This window comes from Cryptomeria japonica, chromosome 3 (genome assembly GCF_030272615.1).
Source record: "Cryptomeria japonica chromosome 3, Sugi_1.0, whole genome shotgun sequence".
NCBI lineage: Eukaryota > Viridiplantae > Streptophyta > Pinopsida > Cupressales > Cupressaceae > Cryptomeria > Cryptomeria japonica.
In genome coordinates this window covers 728200359-728224752 of record NC_081407.1, presented here as the reverse complement: position 1 = coordinate 728224752, position 24394 = coordinate 728200359, and the positions used below count along the sequence as shown (strand labels likewise).

At 37.4% G+C, this 24394-nt stretch overlaps 2 protein-coding genes across 3 annotated transcripts in view; one reads left to right on the top strand and one right to left on the bottom strand.

The window, feature by feature from the left end:
- Positions 1–977: 977 nt before the first annotated feature.
- LOC131032462 (uncharacterized) lies at positions 978–3205 on the bottom strand. The gene is made up of 4 exons (XM_057963438.2): positions 2852–3205; positions 1720–2708; positions 1509–1599; positions 978–1280 (listed from the first exon to the last, which is right to left on the bottom strand). The coding sequence occupies exons 1-4, from the start codon at positions 3203–3205 to the stop codon at positions 978–980; spliced, it is 1737 nt and encodes a 578-aa protein (XP_057819421.2).
- A 4011-nt stretch (positions 3206–7216) lies between these two features.
- The window catches only part of LOC131032471 (AMSH-like ubiquitin thioesterase 1), a 75704-nt gene continuing 58526 nt past the window's right edge, over positions 7217–24394 (top strand). Inside the window, exons 1-2 of one of the 2 annotated variants that reach the window (XM_057963449.2) lie at positions 7217–7463; positions 7630–7694. In XM_057963449.2, the coding sequence (XP_057819432.1) occupies positions 7356–7463; positions 7630–7694 (173 nt within the window). In that variant the 5' untranslated portion in view covers positions 7217–7355. The remainder of the gene's footprint in view (positions 7464–7629; positions 7695–24394) is intronic. The other variant, XM_057963448.2, reaches the window with a different exon arrangement.

Sequence of the window (24394 nt, the reverse complement as noted above, 5' to 3'; positions counted from 1 at the left end):
TTGCTATGTAGGTCACAGTGGTTCTACGACTGGATGAAGACAAATTTGATAGATGGCTGAAGAACGGAACAACTCTTGTATTCATCCGAGAGCTCTCCCATGGCTTCACCTGGGACCATATGGGAAGCAACACGACACATTTTGAGTAGGCGCTAATGAGATCTATGCAGGAGATGGAGGCAAGACAACATAGGGAGGACTTTATTGAGCTGGAGCTGGAAGGTCTGGTTTCCCACCCCTTCAGAGATCAATTTGCTGAAGGAAATGTGCTAGTATGGTGTGAGGGGGAGCTACGTTGGACTACGTGGCTCCCCCTATGGGTGACAATAATGATCCTGAGTCTTCCTTTCTATTTAGCTAGTTGTCTATCCTCTATGCTACATTTTTGTTATGGGACTCATCTTTGTAATTTTGTATCTCAGTTGCATCCTATGTATATGTCCTCATAATATGGCCTGCGATCCTTCCTGACATGGTTCTGTCTGCACTCTGTGTTTTAATTTGCTAGCTGGTTGTGTGTTCTCCAGCCAAGACTTCTGAATTTTGTAATGATGTTATATAATGCTTAATACAAAAAAAATTTCATAAAAAAAATAAAAAACTTAAAATAAATTTTAAACTTAATAAAAAATTAATAAAAAAGAAAGCACCTAATTCTTTCTTTTTCATTTTGGAAACAACAAAAAAAAATTCTAATAAAAGAAAATAATATTAAAATACATTCTTATCAAAACAAGAAAACAAGAAAATAGTAAAAATAGATATTTTTTATGCACTTTTTTAATTAATAATATTAAAATATATTTTTAACTTTTTTATCATAATAATTTTTTTTATATTAAGAATAAGGAGATCACAAAGTCAACAAATACCACCGAGAATCAAAGTATCAGAGGACAAGCCTCACACAACAAAAAAGACGAATGCTATGCACAACCAGACTGATACAAAAACTAGACTAGAGCATAAAACAACATCTAATGCAACACATCTTCAAAAGAGTCCACCCATGCAGTCCACCCCAAAGCACCTTCCATCGAAACCAAGTTCTTTTGATCTTGGATTTGCTTCCACATGTATAACATCTCTCCAGTAGTACACTGAGGGTTTCTTTTAATTTCCTTGCAGATGCGATCAAAAGTAAGGTTGAAATTGCGGATATTGTCCAGGTGCAGCCTCCAGAAGTATCCATTCTTAACTTCGTTAGTAAAGAACGTAGCATGTCCATCCCTAAGCAACCTTTTGAACTTAGCTTTGTTAACCGTCATAGTAATTTGAATCTGCGAAATTTTTTTGAAATAAGTGAGACTTCAAAAAGACTCAGTAAGCAATCTGGGGACATTTTGAAATCTTTCTTCATTTCTGCACTTCCAAATTTGCCACAAAATGTTAGTTGAGAGAATATCCCAGAACATATTAACATCTTTTTTAATATTAAAAATAAAGCCAGTAATAACTTCAAGAATATTGAAGGAAACAGGGATAGAAATACCAAACATCAACCAAACCTCTTTAGCAAAAGAGCACTCAAAGAATATATGTCTTCCCGTTTCCGGGGTTCTGCAAATGCTGCACATGTTAGTCTCAGAGAAGTAATTCCTAATAGGAAGTTTATTAAGAATAAGTAACCATTTAAAGAATTTGATTTTAGGATCTATAGAACTTTTCCAGAGATTGTCAAAAATCTTATTCCAAGAATGAACATCCAAATTAACATACCAAGTATCATTAATGTGCTTGATAATGTCATTATTGATGTTAATGATGGAGTAAATGTTTTTAGATTTAAGCCCGGAAATGATAATACCACCAGGCCATTTGATTTTTTGATAACTATTAGAATCAACATGGCAAACATTAGGAATACTCCTGCTGGCCCTAACAATCATATTATACGTTCTCTTATGAGAATCTGAGAGATTAAATTTACTTTTAAGCTCATCCAAATGAATAAGCCTGTCATTTTCAAAAATATCAATAAGCTGCTTGATCCCAAGGTTAGCCCAACATTTGGCAGAACAGCCTTGGGTAAGGGCAAGGGGCTTATTGCCAAGTTTAAGGTTCCACCAAATGGACCTCTCACCATGGAGGGTCTTATCATCAAAAAAATCCTTATTCTTAATGAATTGCCTAACATGGTTCCAGGCTTTCCAGATAGACTTGAACACAGCCGAGCCTTGAACAATGATAGCGAATTCACTACAAATAAGATCAGTAAGAGGGAGATTTTTCCAAAATTTAGCATTCTTAGGATAACCCCTTTCAATATTGTTACGAATAAGAACTCTCCAAGGGTCATCCCCCTCCAAGGCATGAAAGATCCATTTGGAGGCCAAAGCAAGACCACTCAGTCTTAGGTCTTTAAGCCCCAAGCCCCCAAAGAGTTTATCCACATGACACCAACTCCATTTAACAAAGTGAGCCTTGTTATTTCCTTTCCCATCTGACCAGAGATACTTCCTGATAGCCTTTTGAATTTCCATAACTTGGTAATCATTAAACATCCAAGCCGAAGCATAGTAAATATTGTAAGAAGAGAGAATCTTTTGACAAACTTGCACTCTACCCGCAAAAGACAGAGACCTGTTATGCCACTTATTCAACTTATTATGAATCTTATCTTTAACCCAACTCCACATATCTTTCAAAGAAGGATCGACAGAAAAGGGAATACCCAAGTATCTAACAATATTTGAGGGACCACCCCACTGAAATTCAAACTTACTGAACCAATCAGGAGGATGGTTATTCCATCCAAGACAAATAGACTTGGATTGGATAACTTAGCTCCAGAAATCTTACAGAAAAAATTGAGTTTATGAGTCATAGCAACAAAGTTATCTTCAGAAACCTCATGAAAGAGAGAAGTATCATCAGCAAACTGGCAATTAATAAGCTCCTTGTTATCAGGAAGAGTGATGCCTTTGACAGCAGGGGATAAGGTGTTATCCCTAAGAATATAGAACAGAGCTTCAGAAGCAATAACAAAAAGGCCAGGGGCAAGCGGACAACCTTGTCTAATAGATCTACCTAACGGAAAAGGGGTTGATAAAGAACCATTAATATCAATTTGGGCATGAGCATCTCTAAGAAGCATTTTTACAATGTCACAGAAGAAGGAAGGGAAGCCAAAAGCATCAAGCATCATACTAATAAAGCCCCATTCAATTCTATCATAAGCTTTTTCAAAGTCCAGTAAAAACATAGCAACATTCTGATTAGTATGCTTAGCCCAATTGAGGGCTTCTCAACTAGTAATCAAGTTCTCAAGAATATATCTTCCTTTAACAAAACCAGTTTGGGTAGGGCAAACAAATTTAGGAAGAACAGTTTCCAACCTTCGAGACATGATTTTGGCAAGAATCTTGTAAGAAACATTTAAAAGAGTTATAGGTCTCCAATTTTTTAAAAGAGCTTTATCACCTTCTTTAGGGATGAGCTTGATGATCCCAGAATTAATCTCCCTACCCAAAGTACCGACATCAATAGCTTCGTTATAGATGTTAAGAAGGTCTTTGCAGATCCACTTAATATTAGCTTTATAAAACTCCACAGGGAGCCCATCGGGTCCCGGAGCTTTATCGTTGCTAAGAGAATTGATAGATTTTTCAATTTCCTCCAAAGATATAGGCTGTTCAAGAACAAAGGCATCATTATCCGAAATTCTTTTGGGGATAAGGTTCTTAGACTGATCTCTAAGAGTCCTAGCTTCCTGAGAATCTTCAGAGGTGAAGAGCTCTTCATAAAAAAGAGCAAATTCTTTTTTAATATCATCAATATTAGAAACCATTTGATTATTAATAATTAATTTATCAATAGTCTCTTTAGCCTGTTTCTGTTTAATGAGATTGAAAAAGAATTTACTACCTCTATCACCAAATTGAAGCCAGTGGGCTCTAGAGCGAATTCTGGCTCCTAAAGCTTTTTGATGTTGATGTTTTCTCAGCTCATTTTTAGCATAAGCCAGTTGATGGCAGAGATAGGGATCATCATGATTACTTTGGATAGCCATCTCAGCATTGTATAAGTTATTGTTAAGCTAGGACTCCTTATGTCTGTAATCCTTGGCCTTCTTTTGGCCAACCGTTCTTAACAAATTCTGCCAGGCAGGAATGTCCAAGTTCCACCTATCGATAAAGGATAAGGAGGGGTACTGATATTTGATTAATAAATCTAATAATTGAAATAGCAGCAAGAATGTCTTCATCTTTCAACAAGCTAGTATTGAGAATGAATTTATTATTAGCCTTATTACCACACGAAGGGGAGTGACCAAGATTGATAGAAATATAGATCGGGTGATGATTCGAAAGAGTAGTAGGAGAGACCAGAACAATATTATTAATTTTATCCAGGATCACAGAGAAGAAAATATGATTAAGATAGAAACGGTCCAATCTAGAATAGATTCTAGCTTGACTTTCTGATAATTGCACCAAGTAAACCAGAGCCCAGGATTATTGTTCTTATTCCCAGATAATGGATCAAACAGAGATTTAGAACATTTAAAATTACTCCAAGCAAGTCTTTCCTACTCTTTCCAGGAGAAGGGGAGACCCCCCATCTTATCTTCTTGACTTTCAATCATATTAAAATCACCACCAAACATCCAAGGAATATCTGGAAGTAAACAGAGCCAAGACCAAAAATTGGATCTTTCATTATAATCATTGGCAGCATAAATAGAGCAAATACCAAATTCCATATCATTATGTTTAAAAATTAACTAAATAGCTCTGTTACAGGGGGAAAAGTCAAAGCCGTTAATTTTAGGTCCCCATTTAGGGCTAACCAAAATCACAACTCCTCCTTTCCCCTGAGGGTGGTTAGTGCAGAATTTGAGAGCATCTTTCCAGATATAGTTTAAATTGGATTCAAGGGTGAATCCAGTAGATTTGATTTCTTGCAACATCATAATATCTAAATTATTCATAGTACTGAGAAAGTTTTTAACCACAAATTTTCTATCAGGACATTCAAGTCCTCGAATATTCCATGAAATACACTTCATTGGGACAAAATTTTAGGATTGGACGCATCAGAGACAACTACATCCTCCATAGGAGAGGCATCATCAGGGTTAGCTTGATTCTGCTTTTTATTATTCTTAGGTTTATTTTTTGAACCAAGCGGTCTTCCTTTCCTCTTTGCCATGAGGATATCCTCATTATCCGAGAGCGAAGGAGAAGCCAATTCTTGTTCCACAGACTGATTGGTGACAGACGATGCTGGAATGACCTCAAAGAAGAAATCATCAGAGATTTCCTTAAAATCTTTAACAGGGACCTTAGGATTAGGGGTTTTAAAAACATTTTGAGAAACCTTAGTGGTTTCTTGCGTGCCCGTATCTAACAACGGGGTAGAAAACATAGAAATTCCCTGCCCATTTTTATCATCCAGAGGGATAGAGGACTTTGTAGAGTCCTGAACCTTATCCATCAATTTTACTGATGAAGGAGGCGGGAGTATTTTTGAAGCCGCATTATTTCTGTTAGATCTATTTTTTCTCTTTTTTGTAACTTCTTGAAATCCATCGACATCCACAATGCCAGTAACAACTGCATTACTAAAAGTAGGTAACGGCAAAGAGGAGGAAAGAGACTGGGAGGAATTGATAGGGGGAGGCGAAGGGCTAGGCTTAACAGAGGAAGAGGGGATCACTATGGAAGGGCTGTTTGACGAAGATGGGTTTTTTGGGGTTTTGTTTTTGATGATAGGGCAGTCTTTTCTCAAATGCCCCTCTTTCCTACACAGGAAGCACACATTTAAACCCCCTAGGGTTTCGACAGGGCAGGATATCTTTTCTTTATCAATCTCAATGAAAAGTTCTTTGGGTAAATCATGACCATGTTTTAAAGCAATAAGAACCCTAGCATCGAGATGGGGAACCAACCTAGCTGAATCGTCCATTCGAAGAAATTTGCCAAGGGGTTCAACCAGGTAAGGAATAAATCGCCATAAAAAAGGGGGTATATTCTTAATGAGAACCCATCCGGGGGCTGAAAGGGCGACTATCTCATCTAGGTTAGCTTCAACATTCCATGCCAGGGCTCTAAACGTTGTGTTACCAATAGATCAGTATTCCTTTTTTAAAACCGCTACCTGAGAATCATTGTTATTAAAGAAAATCACAAATAACCCCTTTTGTATCTGTCTACAAAACGAAATTTGAAAACCAAGCTTCAGATTCCAGTAATTGTAAAACCAATCATCTAAAAACTTTCTTACAGGAACCTTGTCAATTTCTACCGCAGAGAAGAAAATGGCAGTGTTCCTCAATCTTTCTTTTTCCCTAATAATCTCCGCTAACATTTCTTGGTTCGGGGTAACATGAAATGAAGAATTGTCCTCAGATTGCTTACCTCCTGTTGAGATCTCATCGCACGAAGGTGAAGTAAAACGGGCTCCAGAAATAATCGCCGGGGAGGATTTAGTGACTACCTCCAGGAAAGACCGCGGCTTACCACCTGCATTGATGTTAGACCTGGAATCATGGCTACTACTATTTCCCACACCATTATTTGTGTTTGCAGAAACAAGTGTGTTATTCGGCACAAGGCCAGTAGAAAACTTAAATGCAGGAGAGGAATTAGCGTTTAATGAGGTCAGATCACACCTGTTTCCGTCCGGATTGCCATTAAGGTAGTTGCTAGAGTTCGCCACCTTGCCACCCGTATTACCTTCGACTGTCGCCATAATACCATTCTCCGCAGTTAGGGTGCCAGCTGGACCCGCCGACGGATCACCATCCGGCATACCGTCGACTGAAAAAAGAAAAGAAGGTAGAAAAGCAGGGAAGTTCACAAATATCCAAAAGCAGGGAAGTTCCTTTTTATCATAATTTAAAAAAATAAAAAAATATAAATACAAACATATGATTAACATCAATCAATTAATTGTCTTAAATTTTTTTTACATATTTCATATAAATAAAAAAATGCCTTCCATATAATAGTGAAAAAATATTTTAAAATAAACTATCCATAAATTTATAATTACCTATATAGTAAATAAATAAAATAATTTTAAAATAAAATAAAATATCTTTCTTTAAATAGATGTAAGAAAGGTATCTATACTAGGTAGTAGTAATATATAAGTGACGGCCTAAATCAGTTTTTAATTAAAGAAATTAAATATAGAAAAAAATAATTAAAGACATTAAAAATAGAAAAAAACAAAACAAAAAAAAACAAGATTTTTAAACCATTGATACAAATCCCAATGGTAATGCGTTCGAGTTCCTAGACCAATCTTCTGTAAACAAATTACGGAAGACATATGAAAGCTGAAAACCGCAAGTGGGCAGCAGAAAGACGAGAATTGCAGCAGTTTTTAGTACTATTAAATCGAAAATGAAAAACGCTCTAGACTTGGCTTACACCTCGCAGAAAGTGGTGGCCGTGGACAATCGAATTCCTATCCGTTATTATTATCGAATTGCTAGTAATCTCATCAATCAGGCAACAACCGTACCACTTAAACAGAATTACAAGCAATAATTTCAAAAATTCAATACATAGCATCTTTCTATTTCTTTGTATTTTGTTAATGAATTTTCTAGGAACGGCTTTCAGGCGATGTTTTATGTGTATTGTTAACTGTGAATTATGTATAAACTACTTTCAGGCGAGGGTTTATCGGGAGGAGAACAATATTGTTGATCTCTATACTATATTGATCAGGTTTTCCAGGTGATTTACTTCATCGCATGTTAACTTTAAATACCGTAGCTTGGTTCATCATTTTGACAATTATTTTATGCCAAGCTAAAATTCACCATTTTTTTTTTTCAATTTTTGTAAATTGTGTCACGGGGATTTTTAAGAAAGATAATTTTTGTTTTTACTGAACGGAGCGCTGCTAATTTTTACTGATGATTAGGTTTGACGGTTAGCCAAGCTTCAGTGCTTTAGGTGATATTTAGAATCACAACCTACTAGGCAGCTTGCTATTTGGTGTATGAGACCTTATACTCCACGAATTTCAAATTGTTTTAATCTCATTGCCAAGCTTGGTAATAAACCAATCCTTTTCAGCCCACCTCCACTTCGTCAGCTTTTGCTAATTACATTTATGAGTATTTTCTACTGGGATAATTTCACCAAATTATTGCTATTTCTATGAATTGTGTAAGCGAGTTGCTTAAAAACGAGTGCAATTTGAATCATTGAATAGCTGCTATATCGAAACCAGTAGCCGAGGGCTTAGACATGAGATTATCAACATAAATGTCAAATAATTGCAATTTTTAGGACTTAAGTTATCTGCTTATAGGATTTGTAAAGGGTTTACTGCTAGAAAATGGAATAATGCAACACAGTCAACTTCATTAAGTAAAAAATTTGGTGGGTTTTTAATAATATTTGTTGGGTTTTATTAATTTTTGTCCTTAAAAAAATTATTTTCGGGTTTTATATTTTTTGTCGACAAAAAAAAATTATTCTGGGTTTTCACAATTTTTTGCTAAAAATTGTCTGTAGGTTTTTTTCGATTTTTTCCTTAAAAATTGTTTCTGAGGTTTATAATATTTTCCCTTAAAAATTATTCTAGGTTTTGCTTGATTTTGTCCTAAAAAATCATCCGTAATTTGTGAAGTTCGCGTGGGATTTCGGTTGTCTAGGTTTATAATTTTTTCCACACAAATTATGACGGGTGTTCCTGTTTTAGAGTTTTTTACCATTTTTTCCTCAAAAACGGTGATTTGTAACTTCAGTTTTTAGGGTTTGACGGTTTTTTCCACAAAAATCGCGGTTTCTTATAATTGTTCTATATTGCACCTAGAGTTGCTAGGGCAACGGTCTGCACAAGGGTTTACCGATTATTCCTCAAAATTGTGGTTTCAATTTGAGAAGCTGTTCTTGGTGTCTTTGGCTACAGGGCGGGACAATTTTTTATGTTTTCCCAACATCAGGTTGGAAGGTTTCTGGTTATCTTGATCAGTAACATACTGCAGATCTAGCGAGGGTCTCAGTAGGAGCAGAGTGTTTCGAAGAGAAAGGGCAGTCTTCTTTGCGTTTGTGATCAAAAGACTTGCAAATTGTCTTCAGTAGGGTAGTTCGTACATTAAAGGAGGGTATTAAAATAATGTAATATTCTATAATGGTCATCTTGTCTAGTTTTTTTAGTTTCTATTTTCGTCTTCAGTTAACGATTTTTTCTTTTAGAAACATCGTCTTTGTAAATCTATCTAACGAGCCTTCGTCTCCTTTGTTTAATACATCGATTTACCATAGTATGGCATGAAGGCATATGTGAAATTGAGGTCAATAATCATGCTCTCTTTTCGTATGAGTCATAACCTTGCACCGTAAGATGATTTAGATATTTTGATTCACTTTTTTAAGATCATCTGTTTTGAGCGAGGGAGATTTAGAACTTAAATGCTAAGCCACACTTATGAGGTGCACATGTCCAAATCAAGGTCTATGATAGGTTCCAAATGACTTTGGGATGACACCACATCATCGAGGAATCACCCATCCAACAAATGTTAGAAGATCAAGAGAATGTAGCCAGTGCTCTTCGGAGGTGCTTTGTATCCTACATATGGGTTGCTTTGTACTTATATTTTAGTTAAGATTACTTTTCACTGAGGGTTCTTTGCAAATTGTATTGTTTTGGGTTATCTATCAAGTACCACCACAATGGAGAACAATGAGGATTTGTTTATAGTTATTTGCATATTTAAAATGAATGTTATGGGATGCTGTTTTGCTAAATGTATAATGATCTCCATTTCTAGATAGTATCAAGTGGTCAAATTTTATCAAAGGTCAGTTAGATTCATCCTTAACAACATCTTTATGAATTTCCATGCAATACACTATTTGGCTTCCAATTTTACATTAATTAGGGGCATTTCCTGTTTAAGAAAATTTATCAGAAGTCTAGCAAAATTTTCTTATTTGGCCTAGCATTTTGTTAAGCTCCATCTTCTTGTTCAGTCAATTCATTTTTGAGAGGTTGTGTGTTGTACTCATATGAGATCTTCGTATTGTATTAAGTTTAAAGTTAACATCTATTCTTCCCAAGTGCAAGTCATGGTTAGGTCTTGTCAACTTTGTTTTTTTGTGTTGTCCATGTGGCTCTTTTTAGAATGTTTGCAAGATAATGGAAAAGAGTTCTTTAAATCATTTGTCTTGGCGAAGAAAGAGAGGTTGTTGTAGGAGAGATTTGCTAAGTTTGATGATCAAAATGCACCTGATATAAGAAGAAGTTTGAATTTCAAGTTTTTGAAGAGAAAGGATGCACCCTTATTAAGGGGAGATTCAACCAAATTCAACTCTATAGTTTACATGCAAAGGTGCATGCCTCTGTAAGGTGGAGTTGTTAGAATCAAGGAACACTTTGGGGGGGGGGGGGGTGAATTAGTGTTCTGCCGGAGATCACACTCAAAAACTTATCCTTTATCCACCGGTTAGCAATGTATAACAGTAAAGAACATAAGCAAGCAATAAATAAAACATAGATCCACAACACCGGAAGTTTTACGTGGAAACCCGGAAAGCGAAAAACCACGGTGGGGCTGGAACCCACAATATTCATATACTATGGCCAAGAGTACATAAATATTACATAGATGGGGAATGCACTTGCATTTAGGCTTATTGCCTAAAGCTCACTGCTCAATTACAATGACCTGGAAGGCTACAACCTTCAGGGAAGTTTCACTGACTTACAATTTAATTACAATGAGGAAATACAATTAAAGAACTCTGAAATAGCATCTAACAATGCAAGAATGAGTTCCTGTTAAGCACAAGATCTCTGACTGTACTCGCTCTGCAATATGCTCTGTTTCTGTCTCAGTCAGCTACCGGATCACTTGGGAATCAAATGCGCATGTGAAACTGCGCTCAATCGCACCAAAACGGATCACCACAACAGTAATACTTTAAAAACCAATCACCAATTCAGTCTTATATATCCGATCATATCAAAAATAATCTCCTCCAAGTCGGCTATCAAAAATGTAATGTGTAGCTTCAAGTCGGCTTCAATTTCTAACAAAACATATCACTGGACCAAAACAATTTTCCAAAATGCTTCACCAATGTCGGCCTCATCATTTCACCTCAAACTTGGTCACCAAAATCATCGGAAATCTTTCCGGACCAAAACTGCACTGGAATAATCCTGATTTACCGGTTAACTGGCTACCGGTTAACACTTGCTTCCGGAAAAGAAGAATTACGACCACCAGATCAAATCTCCAAGAAGAGTTGCCATCAATGACAACCCTAAACCATAATTCAAGCATCGGAAATCACCGGATGAGTGTCAACTGCCAACAATCTCCCCCTTTGGCATTGATGGCAACACCTATGAAAAATGGCTAAGTGTTGAAACCTGTGAAACCTATACACCGGATCAAGAATGAAAGAATTCTAAGGCTCCCCCTTAGATCAAAAACCCAAAAATTTGCAGAAATCTGTACACTCCATTCACACTGTACATTTTTCACCTTATCTCTCCCCCTTTGACAACAATGCCAAAGATAGGGTGTGGATCAAAAATTACCCTATATATTTATACACACCGGATGACTAGATCTATACATACTTGAGTACATCTGCATATGTGGACTTAAGAAATCCAAAATAGGTATTCCAACCTGCCCGCAATTTTTCCAAAATTGAGACAAAACCATTCAAAACATAAGCATGGAATTCTATTGCATGCAACTCAGTTGGTGTCTCCTGAGTCATATTTTGAATACATTCCATCTTATGGCACACCAAGGTGTCTAATCGGGGACTAACTAGGTTCCGGAGTTCACCTGCCCTTCTCTGCATCTTGTCCTTCTTCTCCAGATTACCAATCTATCCCGTAAGAGTCAAAATTTGACCTTCAACATTTCCGGTCAAGTTTACGATGGGATCATATGCCTGCGAGATCTAGATTAACTGACTTCTGCAAGTATCTATTTGCTTGTCTTATTTAGTAGTAAAATTTGTTAAAGTTAGACAAGACTTATAGATCTTACCACCTTCCTATAAGGCCTCATCAATCAATTTCAGTTCTTTGTCTAGCTAGGTCTTATCATTTTCAATCATTTGCAAAAATGTTTGTATTTTGGCATCTTTGAATTTCTCCATAGCCTGTTGGGCTAATGCCTTGGTTAAGGAATCAAACTGCGTTGATATATGATCTACCAAGTGCTGGAGCTTATCAGATGAACTGGCATCAACATCAAGTTGCAATTCCGGTACCACTTGTTCTAAAACTTTAACAGTTTTCTCAATGAGTTTCTTCTCTTCGGACTCAAATTGTGCTAACTCCTGACTAGCTTGAGCTTGAAGAGCAACAACTGCGATCATTCTTTCAGTTGGAGACATTTGGTTAAACGACTTGTCAAAACTGATGTTAAATTGAGGAAAAGTCCCTTGGTTTTGAATTTTGGAAGTGTCAATTGCCATAAGGATTGGAGTTTCTGATACTTTTCTTTCCCCCTTGTCCTGTTTTTATTGCTTCTCCTCTTGCTTTTTCTCTGCCTCATCCAGCCCTGCTTTGCCTTTATCCTCTATGGGTGCCTTATGTGCACCGGTGTCACCACTTGGTGCACCAACCTCTGTCTCAACTGATTTATCTTTTGCCTTATCAGGCTCAACCTCTGCTGTATCCAAAATTTGTTGCTCTGTAACATCCAGTGTATCCTCCATCTTTTCTTCATTTGGCACCGAAGGGATCTTTGTCTAAGTGGCTGTATCTTGTGAATCTACTTCCGGAGGGGAAGTCATTTGTAGCCGGTTCTCAGTGAGAAATTTCTTCCCTATCTCAATGGTTTCTTTTCTAATTTCCTCCACTCTTCCCACCACAAGGCTGTTAACTCAATGTTTGCTTTTAAATTCCGTTTTGTTCGCTTGCAAAAACAGCCTATCTATCTCTTCAACAGTAATATTGGTCCACTGATTGAGTAGTTCACTTTCTTTCATTTCTTTGTCCATTTGACTTGCAGATTTTCTTCCAGCATCAAGAAGACTATACAGATCTTTTGGAAGATAGCGTTCTAATTCAATTAAAGTTTTTCTAAATACATCCAAATGTAACACTATAGCTTCCTCAATCTGTTTTTTATCGCTATCATCTAGGTTTTCATAATATACAAAAATATTCTTCAAGTTCCCATCCTTGATAATTTCATCAATTAATTCTTGAGCAGATAAAGGAGGAATAATATGATACTTGGTCTAAGTAGTTTCCATCTTACCAGATTCAATCGCTTCATCCAAGTCAGATTTTACTCTCCGTCCTCTCTTTGGTCTGCTGGATGGAACAGGTTCAGATTTCACTTTTTTCTCTTTCTGCCCTTTCTTTTCTTCATCGGATTGAGGCTTCCAGATAAGAAGAATTACGACCACCAGATCAAATCTCCAAGAAGAGTTGCCATCAATGACAACCCTAAACCATAAATCAAGCATCGGAAATCACCGGATGAGTGTCAATTGCCAACATGAGTTGAAGTCTTGTTCATAACTTAGAAGAATTTGCTAAGTGTTGTTGTCAAGGGCACACTTGACCAAAAAGATGAGAGTCATGTTTCAAATTGAATGTGAAGGTGTACGTATGAGATTGAAGGGTGCACCTTTGAGAATGAGGTGTAGATCAAAAAAATGGCTAAGTATGGTGTTGAGGTACATGCCTGAAAAAGGTAAAGTCCAAAGTTCTAGTTTCCATTATCAAGTACATGTGGAAGTGTGAGGTGTGCACACCTATGAGAGTGAAAATTGAAAACAAAGTCACCATTTAGAGGTGTGTGAGGGTGTCAAGTGCACACTTGATAGTGGAGATAAAAAAGACCCTTAAGTTTAATATTGTTAGATGTGTACCTAGGGGAGAAGTGCACACCTCAACAAAGAACGAGTGAATTCAAAATGCAAACATAAAAAAATCCTTTGTCAGTGCATGTTTGGGGTGCAAGTTTACACCTTGCCAAGTCAAATAACCTTGTACAGAGGTACATCTTTGGGAACGAGGTTCACACCTCATCAAAGAACAAATAAATTTCAAAATTCAAAGTTTTAAATCATATTCATAGGTACACTGTTAAACAAGCAAAAAAAAAAGAGAAATTGTAATCACACTTTAAACAAGCAAAAAAAAAGAGAAATTGTAATCACACATATAGGTGCTCACATGGGGTACGGGGCTGCACCACAAAAGGGCAGAAACAGGATTTTCAAAAATAAGATTCGTGTTCTGCTGTTAGGTGCACACCTGGGATCAGCAATCAGATGGAGAAATAAAATTAGCTAAAAATAACAGAAATTGCCAATAGAAAAGCAGTGGTTTAAAAATGAGTGGTAATTTGAGATAGAACACTCTTTAAATAAAGCTTCTTTGCTACCAAGAGAATGATAGAAATTGAAGTTTGAATGGGCCACAGTGGAAAGGAATAACAGAAATCAACAGAGCAGATTACAAAAATCAAGCTTTCATCAGCAACAGAGCAGGGCTTCAATGGTCTACAGCAGGCCACAGGGCAGATGGTCTCAGCAGAAAGCAAAATAAGAGCAGAACACAAAAGAATAACAGCAGAATTCAAAATATAGAAAGTAGCACAACAGACAAAGGCAAGGCAGGTCATGGCAGAAAGGTTTTATTTTTCAATACAACAGTGAATTCTAACAGGAAATTTTGAAGAAAGATCAGGTTTATAGGAACAAACAACAGTTTTCCTCCTTCAAATTCTTCTTTCTTAGAGCATTTGATATGAAAACAACATATTGTATCAAAAGAACCCTAATCAACAGTCTATTCAAGTTCTTCCTTTTTCTAGCAATCATGAGCAAAATCAAATTGAAACCAATTATCATAAATCCTTTTTGTCATCAGAAAAATCAACGTTCTAAAAAAGGTTGAACCCTAGGGAGTTTTAAAGTTTTTAGAGCAATATTTCAGCTAGGGTTTGTTTGGAGAATCGATGGAAGAAAAAGTTGTTTAGATTGAAGGTGTTATGTAACATACACCCGTACTTTTTTTTTCAAATGTTAGCTTCAACTGTAAATGAGATGCATAACAACTTCCTTTCCATTTTCTGATCACCGAGATTCCTAGAAAGGGCAAGGTGAGAGCATACAATGTTCAAGATCACAATTAAGTTATTAACTGAAAAACAAACTACTGAGAGGAAAGCATCATGTGGCAAGTTGGCCAATAAATGGCTTTTTTATTTTTCAGTGGGAAAGCTTATATAATATTGGAAAATAAAAACAAGCTTCTTCCACTTATCCAATGGTGACCATTTACAATAAACTACTTATTTAGTGGGGTAATTATCAACAATAACCAGATAAACCCATTGGTGGTACTTGTTGTGACGTTTTCACACATTGCCCCATTGCAAATGGGGACCCCCTACTTTTTTAGGTCCTCTCGGTCTTTGGCTTTGTTTTTTGGGTCTTTTCGCAGCAATTTGGTCAATCCTCTAAGTTTGTAAGTGTTTGGGGGTCAATTTGATCAAGTCTGCAACTCGTTTGAGCAATTTTGGCCAAGTTTGGAGCTTGTTTTGTCCGTTTTAGGGTTTTGCCCTTCAGACTTGGATTTGAGGCCTTTCCTTTAGGGTTCTGGAAAAACTAAATGTTGCATGGGAATCAGGGCCCTTTAAGGAACCTACCCGTGAAATTTGAGCAAATTTTGAGCAACTTTCTATTTTTAGAAAGTTCCTATTTTTTAGGGATTTCATTGCCTCCCGGATTGGTCTAATTTTGCCAAAAATCAAACTTACTATTTTTAGTAATTTCTATTTTTAGTGTCTCTGTGTCCTGTTTTGTCCTAACTCTGACATTTTGAAAAAGTTTCTATTTTTGGAAAGTCTATTTGTGATAGGTCCTTGCAGGCTGACACTGAAGACCAGATATGCACGATCATTTGTAAATCTGGAAAAGTCAAAGAGCAGGCAGAGTGATAAAAAATTTGGCTATGTGGGAATCAGTCCAGGAATGGAAAGTTTGAAAATCTTCTAAGTTTGGAAGATCACTTCAAATTCACAGATGTCATCTTGAATTTGGAAATGTCCAATTTGAGTAAGTCTGGAAAGTGAAGATGGTGAAATTCCTTCATTCAGTGAAATCCACGCCTAGTCCCCAGGTAGGGCACCAAATGGAGGTTACCTTGGAAAAATGTTAAAAATGAAAAATCCTTCATCATGTGGTTTTAGCGCCTAGGTGTGCAGTTGGGCATCAAATTCAAGTGCTCTTGGAAAAATTGAAAAATGTGAAATTCCATGCCAAGGTGGAATTAGCTCCCATGTCTGGAATTGGGCGCCAAAAATTGATAAAATCCATCTCCAAGGAGGAATGGCGCCCAAGCATGAGGAATGGCACCAAAATCACCAATGCATGGAAAACTTAAAAGAAGTGAAATTCCATCATCAATGGAAAACAGTGCCCATGCATAAGGAAGGGCGCAAAAATGACAGAGTCATGGAAACTTAGCAAAATCCAAAATTCCAGGACTCAAGTGAAACAGTGCCCAAGGAAGGAATCTAGTGCCAAAATGCAAGGGTCAAGGAAAATTCAAAAGTTACAAAATTCCTCCTTCACAGTGATTCAGCGCCCATGCTAGAAGAAGGGTTCCAAAATGACGGAGGCAAGGATAAATGAGAAAATTTGAAATTCCTCCACGAAGTGAAATCCACGCCCAGGTCAAGAATGAAGAAATTTTTCCAAAGTAGACAGGGTATGGAAAACTTGAAAAATGTTGAATTCCTTGGCAAGGGAGGAATGGTGCCCAAGTAAGAGGTTAGGTGCTAAAATGGAGTGGTCATGGAGAATGAAGAAAATCCAAATTCCTTCGCACATGCTAAATTGCGCCCATACCTTGGTCAAAGCGCCAAATAGAGGTCAACATGGAAAGCTTGGAGAATGTTGCATTCCTTCACAAGGTAAAAATCCCGCCCAAGTCAAAGGGCGCCAAAGGGAGCAAGGCGTGGAAAATAGGTAAAACAATGAATTTCCCACCAACATCAAAATAGCGCCTTGGCGTGAAGTAAGGCGCTAAAGTCAGTTTGCCAAGGAAAGTCTCCAAAATTCATGAATTTCCTCCATCAAAAGTGAATTCCACGCCCAAGTTGGAAAATTGAGGAAATTTTCTAAGGCATGAAAATCCAAGGGTCAAGAATGAACTAAAAAGGGAAATCCCCTCGGTAAATTTTTTTGAAAAATCAATTTTTAGATACCAAATCTTGTCAAAATTTGAAAATTTTAGCAGATTTGGACTCGTGAGATAATTCTCTCTCTCCTGGACCCGAGGTGTCCTAAATTTTAGGAAAGTTCCTAAAAAAAAGGAGATGGTGGAAAAACGTTGAAAACTCTCCCAGAGCAAGGAAAGTTCGAAAAACTTCAAGAAAATTGTTCATGGATCAAATTCTTCTCTCCTGAAGTTTTCTCTCCCCAGGGGTTTCTTACCAAGTGGCAGTTGGGTCAGCGCATGTTGAGTCAATGGAGAATCTTTTGCATGCAGCCATCATGTAAAGGTATAGTGGCAACACACTTATTGTTGGAATATTTTGACCAAGTGGCGGCTCGCTCAAATGCATGTTGAGTGCATGAAGAATCTTTTGCATGCATCTACCATATTTATGATAGATTGCTTCCTCATGTCACCGTCGCATGGAGAATGATGGGCATTTATTTCTACATGGGGAATATTCATTATTTTTGGGCGAATTTGATGTAAGGAGTGCATTTAATCACAAATGGATGCTAATTTGGGCTTATTTGAATTATTTGTATGTGGGCTTAATGGGTATTAATTGCTGATTCCCACCTTGTTGCACCTTGAGTGGAGAATCTTTTAGGGTGAAACCCTAATTAGGGTTTGCATGTAGCCAAGGCATCAAGCCTATATAAAGGGGTGACCCCCCCTCATTTGTATAGAGGGAGACTTGTATGAAATTGTTGCAATATGTTTTTGAGATAATAACAGTGAAACATTGTTCTCTGATGGTGTCCACTTTTGTTATTTTTCAAAACATGCATGGTTTCACCTTCCTTACTTAGAGTAGAAGTAGTATAGTGCTTTGATTTCAATGGAGAATGTAATGGTGTTTGATGAATTTCCATGGTTCATACTTTTTTCATCTTGCTGATTGTAAGTTGCAGTGTAAAGTTAGCTTGAGCCCCCCAAATTTGTGCTAAGTTCAATTGTGAATAGTCGTTTGGATTGCGCCATGTTGGGTATTCAAATGCACTTTCTCAATATGAAAATTCTTCAACATCCTCAGAAGATTGCACTGGTTCTTGTGGAGTTATAGTTTATCTTGGCGAAGAAGAGCTTGGTTTATTTGGAATTTGTCCACTAAAGCATTATCTATTGATATCACTACCCTTAGGAGTAGATTTAGATCCTTCTAACCCTTTTCCCCTTTAATTTCAGTTCATTCGAAGCAGAAGCATCAGAAAATTGCTATATCCAATGATGAAGTTCCAGCCACAACAAAGAAGTGAAAGAACGATCCAAACGTAAGGCCCCTTGGATTACTAGTAAAACACATCAGCCAACCGAGTCACGTCCGTTGCACGAAGGAACCTTGGAGTTAGCCGTTTGATCTTATCGCAATCTTAGCATACAATCGTACTTTGATCAAGAGAGAGTGAAGTGACCATTAGGCAACTTTATTCTGTGTTGGACGCTGTCATAAAAACACATCAACAATACTACCATCCCGTGTTACAGTTTAGAATGCATGAAAGAGAAAGGTTTTGATGGTATGACCATCTGAAGCATTACAAGGTTAGTACATTTACATCATAAACATCATAATGAGAGAAATCATTGCCAATAATATGAACTGAGGTAAAATAAACTGCTGTTATACCCAAATTGATGGTAAATATCATGTACCCAACAACCCAACAATTGAAATAACAATGTGATACCTTGTAAGGATGGATCAGAATAGTAGAACAGGTCTGAAAATGCCCTGATATCATGCCATAATAGTCTGGTCATAGGTTAATCACTCAAAAATCACAACCAAATGCACACCCAACTCGCTACCAATGAACATGGGCTATAATCATTAGCTCCAAACACAATGAACTTCACCCAAACCCACCATAATATCATAGGCATAGTTCAACACTTGTATGATCCTCTTTAAATTTATTCCTTCCAACTGGACATTGTATGGCCTGGCATAGAAGGATAGGACGGCCAAGAATGAGGATATTGTATATTTAGAAACATCTCTTCCTAATTGCCCTTAGAAAAGTCTTAAACAACTTTGCAATTTGATATGAGCACATAGAAAATCTGCGACTCAAACACATCAAAAGAATCCATTTCAGCACCACCCAAAATTGAACTCCAATTTGTAGCAATGGTTATTCCTGAATGAAAGCACACCAATCTAGCTAGAGGGGGTTTCGTCCTCAAAACTAGAAATCTTGAGAGGGTTTTTTTTTTAACACAAAATTTGGAAGAACTCTAGGTTCATTCCAATAGCATAACATTAGCATTCATTAGTCTATCCCAAAAATGAGCTGCAACACCTCCTTTTATAGATTTTGTAGGGAAAATAACCAATTAAAAATTATAATAACTCATTTATCCCTCTAAATGACCTTTTGAAATATAAAATATCATTTCATGTGAAAAACCCCCTTTATTTCGCCTAGGTATCCACTTTTGTGGTACATAAACATCTTTTAAAAAAATATAATACTTAAGCAGCTACTGTATCAATTCAACATTAGAAACTTAAGGGCATATTTAAATTTTTTTCACCTGAGTTGCAAAGAGCATTGTAACAACATCGGAATCCAACTCTGACCACACCATGATGAAACTGAAGTAGGATGGTGATTGAAGACAACCAAGTGACTTACTAAAAATAGACACTCTTTCCAAGAAGTTTGCAGAACCCTCCAAATGTCAGAAAACACTTCTGGAAGTGTCACAACACTCCACATTGTCATTTGAACTCATTGCTATAAATGGCAACCTTGAAATACTGAGTCTATGCTCTTCAAGAACTTTAGAGTCCCTTTTTCCTTACCAATCAGCCTATGAGAGCTCAAAAGATGGGCTAATTGTCACCAAACTGACTAGGCCTAAGAAGGCGACTTTACAATCCTCCCTCTCCAGAATTGTTTGTCCCCAAACAATTGCTAATTTGGATGTTGCAATATTTGCTCACTCTCCCAAGTAGCATCCTCCATAGATAAGTTCTTTCATTAAACCAAATATTCTTTGTTGGTGTTCTTCCTCAAAGTAAGCTCCTTGAAATCAATGATTGCTTCTAAAACAAAAACATATTTCCCTTCTTCATCCAAGGGGGGCAACTCGGTAGAAGCAATACCATTATGTCCAAGCGCCTTCTTGAGGTGTGACACATGGAAAACATTATCCACCTTGCTTCTCTCAGGTAACTCTAACTCATAAGCCAGTTCTCCAATCCTCTTAGAGATTTTGAATGGGCCGTAGAAATGTGGCTTTAGCTTCGACTCGGAGTAGATGGCAAAGATGAAGCCACCCCTACAATTCTATGGCGCTGCCGCTATATGAATGAGAAATGGGCACTGTAATTTAGTTGCGGTAGTTTCCACATCTGGGTGAACAGGAATTGGTTCCGTGATTCATTCTTCTCGAGAGTAGATTTCTTGTAGGGCTGCAACCTCAAGCAAACCATATATCTCCAACTTCAAATGCACCCTTTATATGGTGCTGATTTGCATACAACTTTTGCTGATTTTGAGTATGCTGGAGGTTCTCCTTCAAAGATTTCATTATACCTTGACTCTGATGCAATAAATCCGTAGCTTAGGGCACTCTACTACCACCAAACAATGAGTCAATGAAGCTAGGAGCTTCGTACCAATATAGTGCCATAAATAGAAACATCTTAATAGACATATTATAGTAGAATTACAACAATAACCAAATAAAGCCATCTTAACCCAAGCTTTTTGCTGCCTTGAAATATAATTTCTGAGGTAACCTTCCACCCACTTGTTGACAATCACTGTTTGCTCATTAGTTTGTGGGTGATAACTGGTGCTACGAGTGAATTCAATCTCACTTAATTTGAATAATTTTTGCCAAAATCGACCTAGGAACTTGCTATTCCTATCAACTTACAATGTTCTTTGGCAAACCATGCAACTTGAACACTTCTCCGAAGAACAAATCGACCACCTAAATTGTTGTAAACATTGCGAAAATAGAAAATTGCAAATTTTTTCAACAAGTCAAAAATAAAAAAGATACAATCTTTTGCTTGCACTTTAGATAGACCAGTAATGAAGCCCATTGGGATACTTTCCCTTTTTTGATTGGGAATGGGCAAGGGCCACAACAAACCAACAGAAAATGTGTGCTCATTTTTGTTCTTTTGACACACTTGACATTCTTTAACATACTTAAGGACTTAGTCCTTTTGCCCTTTCCATGAAAATCTTTCTCGGAGTTGTTGTAAGTCTTGAAATTTTTTTGGTGACTAGTCAAGGGAGCATCATGGGAAATCCTCAAAATCTTCATTATGAGCCTCAATTTAGGAACAATGAAGATTCTTTCTTTGAAGAGAATCAATTCATTAACCACTTTGTACCTTTCATCCTGCAAAGAACTCTCCAAAATACTGGTGGCCAAAAGGATTTTTAGCATACTTATGAGAATTTGCTCCTTCCAATCAACAATAATCTCCATCATGGATCTCAAATGTGGTCTTCTTGACAAAGCATCAGCCACAATGTTTTTCTCCCCTTTGACACATTGAACGGCAAAATTGTAAGCATGTAGCTTACTAACTCATTTCTTTTGCCTATCATTGAGGTCTTTCTAATTAAGGAAATACTTGAGGCTATTATGATTACTTTTAACAATGAAATTACCACCAATCAAATATTGTCTGAACTTTGCCAAAGCATGCATTATGTCAAGCATCTCCTTATCATAAATTGAATAGCTCTTTTCACTCCCTCTTTATTTTTTGTTTTCAAAGATAATGGGGTGCTTATTTTGAACTAGTACAACACCTATTCCCACTTTGGATGCATCGCACTCAAGCTCAAATGTGACATTCCCGATTAGGAGTTGGGTTGTGTTGTGACGTTTTCACACATCGCCCCATTGCAAATGGGGACCCTTGCTTTTTTTTTTTTGCTTTCTAGGCTAGTAGTAGTCTTTTGCTATGAACCTTTGCATTGAAGAGGTATAGTGGATCAAGAGGTCAGAAGTTAATCAAGTTTGTCTCTTTAAGATGAATTAAGGTTCGACACTTCCTTGGCCCAGCCAAGGTTTTATCACTTACAATTCTCCCAGCATTGTCAGTGGGTGCCTAGGCCCGATCATTCTCATTTCCATTCCCCACCTTCGTCATCACTGTTCCTCCCTTCCATTTATTCCCATTCACCCTCACCTCCCTTTCCATCCTTCCATCTCATTCACTTCCCTACCTTCACATCCTAAACCTCCTTATCCATCTACTTTCCACTTCCTCTACTCCCCTACCGTCAACCACCTAACCCTCCTCCCATCCTAGCATACTCATCCACTACCCTTTACCTACATTTCCACCTACCTCTACTTCCATCCACATTCTCTAGACCTCTTCATTTCCCAACCCATACTACCTCCCCCTTTCCCCCTTTATTCCCCTAAACTCACCTATCCTAACCCACATCCCATAAGCCTTTACTTCCCTTATTTAGCCTAAACCTACCCTTCCATCCTACACCCTATCCCATCCCATTCCCCCTCTTTCTCCACGTAGCAGCTACCCTTAACATTTCCTACCACTCCCCCCTCATATTTCTCTCCACCGTATCACATTACATGTTGGGCCCCACACACTCCAAGATGGAGAATTAAATAAGTTTTTTCCTAAGGACTCTTTGCTGGTACCCACCAACCACTGGCTGAGAATGTAAAATCTGTTTTTGTTTTGATATTGCATGGGCCCCACCAAAATTTTGAAATGAAAGAAAAAAAAGTTATTTTTAACACATTTTGAACAAAAGGAGCAGCCACCTCATTACTCCCCTTGACCCCCTAATAGCTCCAAACACATGCCACGATGAAACATAATGCTAGGTGTGGCAACACAAAATGAGGAGCTGGCCTTTGAGTGCAGATATGTCACTCTTATAAGGATAGAAGAGGTAAAGAGACACATCTTTAGCCTTAACGCCTATATAAGAAGGTGTTCTTGTTCATTTTGAAGCATCATTAAAGCAATCAATAACGTCCTGCTCTGTGAATTCAAAAGGCCAGCGAACTACATTCTGATTTGCATCTCCAGACCTACAATTTTGAAGGGCAAATTTATCTATATTAGCAATCTTAGCATCAGATTTTGATCATTTCATTGATCAAAACACATTTCTAAGAAAGGAGTGATTGATTTGAGGAGTTTTATTTTGACTTAGAAACATTCTCAGTCCCGTTTGAAAGTAACCTAAGCAGGATTGTGTGAAGTCACATTGCACCTACAACAAAGTCAGATATTTAAAAATGGAAAATAAGTAAAATTAGTATGTATTCTATGTATTTGACACACTTTTGTCTTCTTTGCAGGTGATTAAGTAAATGACAAGACAAGTAATCAGATTCAAAAGGAGAATTCGGGAGGTGCAGGCCTGAGTAAATTCATCGACAAGTTCAGGACTCAGTTTCATGAGCAGAGATAAAGCAAACTCCATCAGATTTTTTTAGGACAGACTTCTTCCATGATCAAAACCAAGGCAAAAGTTGCATCCAAGTGAAATCCGGGCAATAACCAGACCTAGAGCATCTACTTAAAATGTCATTTCCAGACCTGAAAGGGTTCCAAAATGTTCTGAAGCAAGGATGGAAGGCTGGAAAAGATGACCATTCAAGGAAGATTAGTAACAGCCAGCTGGAGATAGTGATTTAAATGTACTTCCACTCCATTTTGGGAGGAGATTTGGTGAACTTAGGCGAATGGAGAACAAAATCTTAAGCATCTATTGTACTTTACCTTGACTACAACCTTGCATCTGCTCATTGATAAGGCATGAATTATTGATGAAGGGACAAACTGATGAAGTAATTGATAGAATGCTGCTGGAGATGGCAATTTGAACCTATGTCCTTTGCTCAGGAATTTAAGCGAATTCCCTTGATAAGACTGTCCCTTGCTCAAGAAGGAGAGCGAACTTCGTCTTCATGTTCAAGGGGAGGAGAGTGAATTTCAACTTCATGAATTGAGCTAGAGGAGCGAATTCATCTTCATGATTTGACATGGGGGAGCGAACTTCATGTGATGGTTGATAGGAGCGAACTTCATGTCTTGAGCATGAAGAGCGTACTTCATCTTCAAACCTATGGGAGTGTACTTCATGTGCCAGTCAAGGAGAGCGAATTTCATAAGCTTGCTAAGTGGTGCGAATTTTTACTTCATGAATTCTTAAGTGGAAACGAATTT